The 10,787-nt window shown below is 41.6% G+C and overlaps 1 protein-coding gene across 2 annotated transcripts in view; it reads right to left on the bottom strand.

The window, feature by feature from the left end:
- The window catches only part of Smim14 (small integral membrane protein 14), a 46,031-nt gene that overhangs the window by 20,355 nt on the left and 14,889 nt on the right, over positions 1–10,787 (bottom strand). For both annotated transcript variants that reach the window (XM_013009095.1, XM_013009094.1), the window contains exon 2: positions 8,362–8,471. In XM_013009095.1, the coding sequence (XP_012864549.1) occupies positions 8,362–8,436 (75 nt within the window). In that variant the 5' untranslated portion in view covers positions 8,437–8,471. The remainder of the gene's footprint in view (positions 1–8,361; positions 8,472–10,787) is intronic.

Genomic DNA, 10,787 nt, shown 5'->3' on the forward strand with positions numbered 1-10,787 from the left:
CAGAGTAGCTAGGATTACAGGCATGAGCCACTGGTGCCATTCCTGGGGCTTGAACTCAGGGCCTGGGTGCTGTTCCTGAGCTTTTTTGTGCTCACAGCTAGTACTCTATCATTTGAACCACAGAGCCACTTCAAGCTTTTGCTGAGTTTATTGGAAATATGAGTTTCACAGACTTTATTCCTGTTGCTGGCTTCGAACAGAGATCCTCAGATCAACCTCATGAGTAGCTTAGATTATAGGTGTAAGCCACTTACGCCCAGCTGGGACTAATCCTTTTTTAAAAACATTTGAAATCTTGTAACACTAACAGAATGGGCTACCTTTGCTAAGTGACATGGAATTACATCAACTACTTTGGGCTTTTTCCATATACTTTCCCCAACTCTATAAAATGCCTTCTGAATTTTAGTATAATAGTAATTATTATTTTTGCTGGCAGTAGGCTCCTTTTTGTTCAAGCTTAGTGCTCTACCACTTGAGCCACAGCACCACTTCTGGCTTTTTCTGTGATTAATTGAAAAGTCTCACTGACTTTCTTGCCTGGGCTGGCTTTGAACCATGATCCTCAAATCTCAGTCTCATGAGTAAATAGGATTACAGTCATGAGCCAATGGCGCCTGGCTTATTATAATTATTTTATTAAACCAAGTATTTCATGAAGTTTATAACTATTAAAGAGGTCACAGAAAAGGGAAAAAAAGGGGGTCATAGTCATGACTTACTGCTACATACTTAGGGTCTATAAACCTAATGTAAATTCTAAGAATACATACAAAAATAGCAGTAACATGATAAGGGCGAGGAGAGGGCAATAGAAAAAGGAGATGTGAACACTTTCATATCTATATATTACATCAAGCTTTCCTAATCTACATATTCACATATTCTATGCATTTTTTTTCTGTAGTGTTGAGAATGGAATCTAGAGCCCTATACGTACTGGGCAAGTGGTCTACCATTGAGCTACAAACCCAAATTGTATTAAAGTGTAGGCTGATCACTGGTGGCTCATGCCTGTAATTCCAGCTACGCATGAAACTTAAGATCTGAGGACTGCAGTTTGAAGCCATCCCTGGAAGACTCATGTTCAATAAATGACCAGAAAGCCAGATATGGAGCTGTAGCTCAAATGGCAAAGTGCTAGCCTTAAGCAAAAGAACCTTAGGGGCAGTGCCTAGGCCCTGAGTTCAACCCCTAGGACCAGTATCAAAAAAAAAAAAAAAAAAAAAAGGAAGTGCAAGGTTAAGAGTAGAACTCAGTGGTGGAGCATATCTGCAGCTTGAGAGGCCTTGAGTTTATCCTTAGCTTGACAGAAGACAAATTAAAAACTGTAACAATATGAAAAATAAATGACTCTGTTTTACTACAGTGAAATGAAAACAAAAATACTCAAGTTGCTTGAGCTGTCCCTGCAACAATGCAAAGTTCCAAGCTGGCCTAACTGTAAGACTTTGGTAATCTCAAGGCTTTGAGCAGACGTCATCCAGTCTGATATGGAACTGATGGGTTTTGCTGGTTATTTTGGAGATGGAGTCTCTCAGGTATTTTTCCCATCCAGGCTGGCCTCAAATAGCAATCCTCTAGATTTCAGCCACTGAAATAAACAGGATTACAGAGGTGAACGACCAGCACCAGCCTAGTCTTATTTTTATTTTGGGGGGGGGGGACAAAGGGGAGTGCACAAATGTAGGTCTTGGTGTTTGAACTCATGGTCCAGGCGCTGTCCCTAAACTTATGCTCAAGGCTAGCACTCTACCGCTTGAGCGACAGCTCCACTACAGGCTTTTTGGTGATTAGTTGGAGACGAGTCCCAGTGACTTCCCTGCCTGAGCTGGATCTGAACTATAATCCTCAGATCTCAGCCTCCTGAGTAGCTAGGATTACAGGCATTGAGTCATTGGCTTTTATTTGGGGGGGGGGGTCTGGTCGTGGGGCCTGAACTCTAGGTCTGGCACTGTCCCTCAGCTCTTCAGCTCAAGGCTAGCGCTCTACCACTTGAGCCACAGCGCCACTTCCGGCTTTTTTCTTTTTGCTTATGTGGTGCTGAGGAATCGAACTCAGGGCCTCAGGCATGCAAGGCAAGCGCTCTACCACTGAGCCACTTTCCCAGCCCCTTTTGTATTATTCTTAATGTATTTTTTCTCCTTTTTACCTTGTACTGGAGGGTGCACCTATGGCTTTGTATATATGCATGGCAAATACTAGCATTTGAGCCATGGTCTCAGCTAATATATTGTTCTCTCTCTCTCTCTCTGTCAGTTGTGGGGCTTAAACTCTGGGCCTGAGCGCTGTCCCTGCGCTCTTCTGCTCAAGGAGAGTGCTCTACTGCTTGACCCACAGTGCCACTTCCAGTTTTCTAGTGTTTTTTATTTTAGAGATAAAAAGTCTCACGTACTTTCCTGCCTGGGCTGGCTTTGATCTCAACCTCCTAAGTAGCTAGGATTACAGCTAGGATTACTGGGTGCCACCAGCACCCAGCTTATACTGGTCTTTTTTAAAGAACATATTCATTTACAATTTACATAATAAATGTTTTCACAAAATTTAAAACAAACCTAGCAAGAACATATTGTGTGTATAGAAGGCTACAAGGAAATTTTAGCCAAGGTTACAATAAGAAGAGAAAAAAACACAAGAGCAATTCAAGTTTACATTAAAAAAATCTATTCTTGTTTCTGTATTTCATCTTGGCCAATGGAATGTTTATCAATGGAAAAACTTATGAAAAAACTTATCAGAAAACAGTCAAAGAGAATAGTAGGGTTTGGGAAGATGGCTCAGTGGCAGCGCTTGCCTCGCATGCATGAGGCCCTGGGTTCAATTCCTCAGCACCACATAAGGAGAAAAAAGTTGGAAGTAGTGCTGTGGTCCTAGTGGTAGAGCACTAGCCTTGAGCTGAAGAGCTGAGGGACAGTGCCCAGGCCCAGAGTTCAGGCCCCACGACGGACAAAAAAAAAAAAGAATAATAGTAAGACAACAAAGTAGTATAAGAGAGAAGAGAGCAAAACAAGAATAATTCTGCAGATGATTTTAATGGAAATAGAACTAACCAACCATTTAACAAAATGAATACCAAGAAGCCAAAATACGTTTAGTCAGGCATGGGGGTGGGGGGGGGACTAAGGAGAAGGGAGCACACAAATGGAGAAGAGTGTGCAAATATGGTCACTGTAAAGTGCACATTATATAAAAGTTGAACTGTGTAACAATAGAATTGGGAAAGGCGGGGGGAAAACAATAGGAATGGCACTGATCAAGATATTCGTTGTACTGAAAATCTGACTTGGGGGATTGAAACCCCTTTGTACAATTCCTTAAAATAATTTTTTTTGGCTTTTCTTTTTTGGTACTGGGGATCGAACCCAGGACGTTGCACTTGCTAGGCAAGTGCTTTGCCACTGAGCTACATTCCAGCCCTAAAATAATTTCTTTTAAAGAAAAGGTCTTCTCTCCAAGTTGTTTTCATGGTTACAAACCAGCAAAGTAGTTTTAAGGAAATATGTGATTTTTCCATCTTCTTTTTCTACAAAACACTAGACAAGCTAAAAAACAAAAGAATGGTTCATGTATTAGACTGTGGTTTAGTAGTGGTATCTTTCTGAATAAAGCAGTGTTTCATGACTGTATCTCTAAATTTTCATATTTATCACTGGGCAGGTTCTCATACTTAAATAAAGCAGAATTACATGGACTATAATATGACAAAGAAATCTGAGAGTAGTTTTGTTTGCTTTTGAGGTATGGAGGATTGAACCCAGATCCTTGCATATGTTAAGCAAGAGTTCTAACACTCAAGCCATGTTGTCAGCCTGAAAGGAACTCACTGCATATCTGTTCTTATGTACCTTTTTGAGTCCTTTTAGGCAATTAAAACCTTAAAGAATTAGATTAGGAAAGAAAAATGTTCATCATTTGAGACAACATCTCCATTTTTCAAATGGTGCTAAATATTCCAGACACAAAGAGAAGCATACGTGCACCTAGCAAAAAACAACTGCATTAAGAATAATCCAATACGCTCTTTCCCAGCTCTCTCTCTTTCCCAGGCCTTCCCCCCCCAAAAAAAGAATAATCCAATACTTGTAGTACAACTAAATGATAGAATTACACCACAGGAAAGAAACATGCTAAGAGGGAGTAAAGCTTTGTCATGAGCACCTCAAAATGGACAACCTTTGCATTGCAGTCTATCAACCTTGAACTTGAATGCTATCAGTTGCAATGTACAACTTAAAGCACTCCTATCATAAAACAGTCATTAAATTTACATGTCATATGGCAAACAGGCAATAAAATGAATGGAAAAACAAATTTATATTGTTTATCCTAATACTTACGTATGCCATACTGAGGCAATAAAAGAAATTGGATGGGTTGGGAAGGTGGCTCAGTAGTAGAGTTCTTGAGGCCCTGGGTTCGATTCCTTAGCACCACATAAACAGAAAAAGCCAGAATTGGGTGCTGTGGCTCAAGTGATAGAGTGCTAGCCTTGAGCTGAAGAGCTGAGGGACCGCCCAGGCCCAGAGTTCAAGCACCATGACCAACAAGAAAGAAAGAAAGAAAGAGAGAGAGAGAGAGAGAGAGAGAGAGAAAGAAAGAAAGAAAGAAAGAAAGAAGGAAAGAAAGAAAGAAAGAAAGAAAACAAAAAAGAAAAAGAAAAAAGGAAAGAAATTGGAAAGCTGTGTGATAGTGGCTCTCACCTATAATCTTAGCTACTCAGGAGGCTGAGGATCTCAGTTCAAAGCCAGTGTGGGCAGAAAAGTCCTTGGGACTAGTATCTCCAACTAACCATCAAAAAGCCAGAAGTGGAGCTGTCACTCAAGTGTAGAGTGCTAGTCTTGAGAACAAAAGCTCAGGGACAGGGCCCAACCCCAGGATCAACACCCACATACATACAAACACACAGTAGAAAAATGCATGATGCTATTTTATTTTGTCAGTCATGGGTCTTGAACTCAGGGCCGGAGCGCTATCCCTTAGCATTTTTGCTCATTTTGAACCACAGCGCCACTTCCTGTTTTCTGGTGGTTAATTGGAGGTAAAATCTCAAATGCTGGGTACCAGTGGCTCCCGCCTGTAATCCTAGCTACTCAGGAGGCTGAGATCTGAGGATTGCGGTTCAGAGCCAGCCTGGGCAGGAAAGTCTGTGAGACTCTTATCTCCAATAAAACCACTAGAAAACTGGAAGTGGCACTGTGGCTCAAGCGGTAGAGCGCTTGCCTTGAGCTGAAGAGTGCAGAGACAGCGCCCAGGCCCAGAGTTCAAGCCCCATGACAGACCCCCCAAAAAAAAAAATCTCACAGACTTTCCTGCCTGGCCTAGCTTCAAATCACAATCCTCAGATCTCAGTCTCTTGAGTAGCAAGGGCTACAGTTGTAAGCTAACAGTGCTCAGCCTTTTTGATTTTTTTTTTTTTTTGTCGGTCGTGGGGCTTGAACTCTGGGCCTGGGCGCCGTCCCTCAGCTCTTCAGCTCAAGGCTAGCACTCTACCACTTGAGCTACAGCGCCACTTCCGGTTTTCTGGTGGTTTATTGGAGATAGGAGTCTCATGGTCTCTCCTGCCCGGGCTGGCTTTGAACCGCGATCCTCAGATCTCAGCCTCCTGAGTAGCTAGGATTACAGGTGTGAGCCACCAGCGCCCGGCTAGCCTTTTTGATATTTTTAAATATAATAATAAGACAAAAAACAAACAGTAATCCTAATTTAGAACTACACCCTAGAAATATATATCACAGCTAAATTATAACACTATTTTTTGGGAATGTGGCTTAGTGGTAGAATGCCTGCCTAGCATGCATGAAAGCCCTGGGTTTGATTCCTCAGTAACATATAAACAGAAAAGGCTGTAAGTGATATGGTAGAGGATTAGCCTTGAGCAAAAGAAGCTCAGGGATAGTGCCCAGGACCAGAGTTCAAGCCTCAGAACTAGCAAAAAAAAAATAATAATAATAAGATGACTGTAGCTGTGTGTATTTGTCTCTGGGTTTTCTCTTCCACTGGTCTTTGGGTTTGTGCTTATGCCAGTACCACACTGTTTTCATTACTGCGGGTCTGTAATATAAAATCAAAGCCCAGTATTATGGTACCTGGAGTAATGCACTCATGTATTTTTCTAAATATGTATTCTGCCAAGCACTTGTGGCTCATGCCTGTAAGCCTAGCTACTCAGGAGGCTAAGATTCATGGTTCAAAGCCAGCCCAGATAGGAAAGGCTGTGAGACTTTCTTTTTGTCAGTCATGGGGCTTGAACTCTGGGCCTTGACGCTCTCCCTGAGCTCTTCAGCTCAAGGCGAACACTCTACCATTTGAGCCCCAGAACTGGCAAAAAAAAAAAAAAAGAGAGAGAGAGAGACCATTTTCTAAGAACATGTGTGGTGGCTTCTGTGTGTTAATTTTTTTGTTTTTGTGCCAGTACAAACTAGGGTTTAAACTCAGGGTCTGGATACTGTCCCTTAGCTTTTTCTGCTCAAAGCTAGTGCTCTATCACCCAAGCTACACTTTACTTCCAGGTTTTTGGTAGTTAATTAGATAGGAATCTCACAATTTCCCTCTTTGGGCTGACTTTAAACCTGTATCCTCAGATATCAGCTTCCTGAGTAGCTAAGATTACAGATATGAGCCACTGGTGTCCCACAAACATAAACTTGAGAGCCTGGTAAAAGGTGTGCTTAGCATAGAGGAAGCCATGGGGTTGATCCCAGCACTACAAAAAAGTAGTATTGGTAATAATTTCAAATTTCTCCTGTAATACAAAGTATACAAGATAATAAAAACACCCTCACATTTGAACTTATCAACAAAGTCTGAAAAAAAACCTAATTCAAATCCTACTACAAATGAGTCAATGAGATGATTCAAATATGCTGATCAAAAATCTACCTGTCAAGGGGATGGGAAGGTGGCTCAGTGGTACAGCACTTGCCTTGCATGCCTGAGGCCCTGGGTTCGATTCCTCAGCACCACATAAGCAAAAAGAAAAAAGCCAGAAGTGGGGCTGTGGCTCAAGTGGTAGAGCGCTAGCCTTGAGCTGAAGAGCTGAGGGACAGCGCCCAGGCCCAGAGTTCAGGCCCCACGACCAGACCAAAAAAAAAAAAAATCTACCTGTCAAACTATTTACATTTATTATCACCTAATGTGGAAGAAATAATTGTATTGTCAAAGCTCATAGAATTCACAAACTTTATAGACCATAATAATGATAATATCTGCCTTGTGAAGTTGAAATGTGTTTGTGACTTTAAATATCACTGTTCCACAATACTGTGAAATTATAAAATTTATGTAAGCACCTAATCTCAATAAAAAAATTAACATTTTTAAAATTATTTATTTATATAATTGCCCATCCTGGGGCTTGAACTCAGGGCTAGGTCCCTGTCCCTGAGCCTCTCTGTGCTGAAAGCCTAAAAAAAAAAAAAAAAAAGACTCTGATCGTGAGTCCACCAGATGAGATGCTTATAGCCCATTAATACAAAAATTTTTTTGGCAAATTAAAGACTCAGAAGTCTCAGTGTCAGGAATGGTGGTTCCCATCTATAATCCAACAGAACTCAGTCTGAGGCCAGTTAAAGCAAAAGCTAAAAGCAAAAAATACACTAAAAGCAAAAGATGGAGGAGGCTAGAAATATGACTGAAGTAATGAAGCACCTGTCTCATAACCATCAAACCCCTAGCCCTGAGCCTCTCTGTGCTCAAGGCTAATACTCTACCACTTGAGCCACAGTGTCACTTCCGGCTTTTTCATTTTATGTGGCACTGAGGAATCAAACCCAGGACTTCATGAATATTAGGCAAGCACTCTATCACTAAGCCACATTCCCAGCCCAATAATTTACTTTTACGTAGAAATATTGTATCTATCTGTTATGAAAAATTCATCAACATAAACACACATAAACCAAGAGAGTAATATATTCTCATCTCTAACCAGAAAATTGGTGGCAAACATTTTTATCATTATGTCTTAATCCACTGTGGAACTCAATTACACAACACTGTTTGGTGACTACTTTAATCTTTCCAATAGCAAACATTCTCACAAAAACAGAACAGAAGCTGGGCACCAGTGGCTCATGCCTATAATCCTAGCTACTCAGGAGGCTGAGATCTCAGGATCGAGGTTCAAAGCCAGTCCAGGTAGGAAAGTCCGTGAGACTCTTATCTCCAATAAACCACTAGAAAAAAAAGTGGTATTGTGGTTCAAGCTGTAAAGTGCTCTCCTTGAGCATTTCTGAAGAGCGCAGGGACAGCACCCAAGCCCAGAGTTAAAGCCCCACAACCGACTCAAAACAACAACAACAAAAACAGAACAGATAGATGGAATACAGGTAAGTTCTAAATGGGACTGTCTAGTCATCTCACCAGATTGATCAGCCTTCTCATTGCATGTTCATGAGAGCAAACACATTCACAGGGATCGAATCCACCTTCTGCCATGATTACCCAGCTTGATTTTACTTGACTGTTTAAATCTAGAAGGAAGGAAAAAATAGTTTTAGTCGAATATTTAGGTACTCTTTTCAGCTATAAAAAATTATGTATTATATAGTATCATAATGGTCTTATTAAACATAGTTTATATCTGCTGGTTTTACTAAACTTTGATCTATATGTACAAAATTTACTATTAATTCTATATTAATTAAAAATCACAAAATTACAAATCTATAAAACTGACTGGCTTTTCATCAGTCTAATTTTCTCTAAAAGCAGATTTTTTGGATACCCTGCCTATGATGCTACAAACTATTCAGTTTAAATACTTTGTGTGTGCTAGTACTGGGACTTAAAAACAGGGCAATCTTGCTTAGTTTAGTTTGCTGAAGGCTGGTGCTCTACCACATGGGCCATACCTCCATTTCCAGCTTTTTGCTAGTTAGAGATGAGTCTCAGATTTATCTACCTGGCCTAACTTCAAACTATGATCCTTACAACTCAGCCTTCTGGGTAGGTAGGATTATAATAGGTGTGAACCACTGTCACCTAGCACCTGTTTAGTTCCTGTAATCAAACTTTCACTCTATAAGAAAGCTAGGATAGGAGCTGGGAATGTGGCTTAGTAGGAGAGTGCTTGCCTAGCATGCATAAAGTCCTGGGTTCAATACCTTAGTACCACATAAGTGGGAGGGGGAGAGGGAAGAAACTCAGGCATGATAGTGCTAAGGCCCTGAGTTCAAGTCCCAGGACTGGCAAAAGAAAAAAAAAAAAGAAATCAGGGATAATGGCTGGGTACTGATGGCTCATGCCTGTAATCCTAGCTACGAATGAGGCTGAGGTCTTAGGATAACTGTTGAAAGCCAACCTGGGCAGGAAAATCTGTGAGACTTTTATTTCCAAGTAAATCACAGAAAAAGCCAGAAGTAGTGGTGTGGCTCAAGTGGTAGAGTGCTAGATTTGAGCAAAAGGAGTTCAGGGAGAGTGGCCAGGCCCAAAGTTCAATCCTCAGGACCAGGAAAAAAAACAACAACTGGAATACTTTCAACACTCACTAAAAAAAATACTCAACTGTTTGTGTGTGTGTGGGGGGGGTGCGTGCGCGCGTGTGCGTGCGCGTGCGCGTGCGTTGTGACTAGTGCTAGAAGCCAGGGCCTAGGCACTGTCCCTTAGCTTTCTCGACTCAAGGCTAGCTAGCGCTCTACCACTTGAGCCACAGCTCTACTTTCTGGCTTTTGGTGGTTAAGAGTCAAAAGGCTTTGCTTTTTTGTAACCCAACATTGCTAAATAGTAAATATTTTCAAAGTAGTTTCCCTGGAAGTATGGGTTAAGCAGTAGTGAGACTGCCTGGCACGCGGCAAGGCCTTCAAACTTCAAATCCTAGTACTGAAAAAAAAATTTAATTAAATAAGGTGATTTTAACACAAAATGATTGAGAATCAGACATGAATTTGAAAAAGGAACAGGAGCTGGGAAGGTGGCTCAGTGGTAGAGCACTTGCCTTGCATGCATGAGGCCCTGGGTTCGATTCCTTAGCACCACATAAGCAGAAAAAGCCAGAAGAGGCGCTGTGGCTCCAGTGGTAGAGCGCTAGCCTTGAGCTGAAGAACTCAGGGACAGCGCCCAGGCCAAGTTCAGGCATCATGACCACCACCAACAACAACAAAAAAAGTAACAATCAAGTGGCACACTAAATAAAACAACAGTAGCTCTCAGATTTATAATGGTATTCATGAGGTTTATATAAAATGACCTTACTGCCGGGCGCTGGTAGCTCACGCCTGTAATCCTAGCTACTCAGGAGGCTGAGATATGAGGATCGTGGTTCAAAGCCAGCTTGGGCAGGAGGCACCTTGAGACTCCTATCTCCAATAACCACCAGAAAAAACCGGAAGTGGCGCTTTAGCTCCAGTGGTAGAGCGCTCGCCTTGAGCTGAAGAGCTGAGGGACAGCGCCCAGGCCCAGAGTTCAAGCCCCACGGCTGACCAAAATAAAATACAATAAAATAAAGTGATCTTACTTGCTACTTATGTTACCAACAGATGTAACTTTTCAACCAATAACTAATACAACAGGCCAAAAGTTTAAAAGAACACAACTGAGGAGGGTGCTGGTAGTTCATGCCTGTCCTAGCTACTCAAGAGACTGAGATCAGAGGATTGAAGTTCAAAGCCAGCCCTGGCAGGAAAAGTCCATGAAACTTTTATCTCTATAATCATCACCAAAAAGCTGATGTGGTGCTATGGGCTTGAGAGGCAGAGTACTAACCTTGAGCATAAAAGCTCAGGGACTGCACACAGGCCCTAAGTTCAAGCCCCAAGACACACACACACACACACACACACACACACACA

The sequence above is a fragment of the Dipodomys ordii genome, unplaced genomic scaffold (assembly GCF_000151885.1).
Source record: "Dipodomys ordii isolate 6190 unplaced genomic scaffold, Dord_2.0 Scaffold8, whole genome shotgun sequence".
Lineage (NCBI taxonomy): Eukaryota > Metazoa > Chordata > Mammalia > Rodentia > Heteromyidae > Dipodomys > Dipodomys ordii.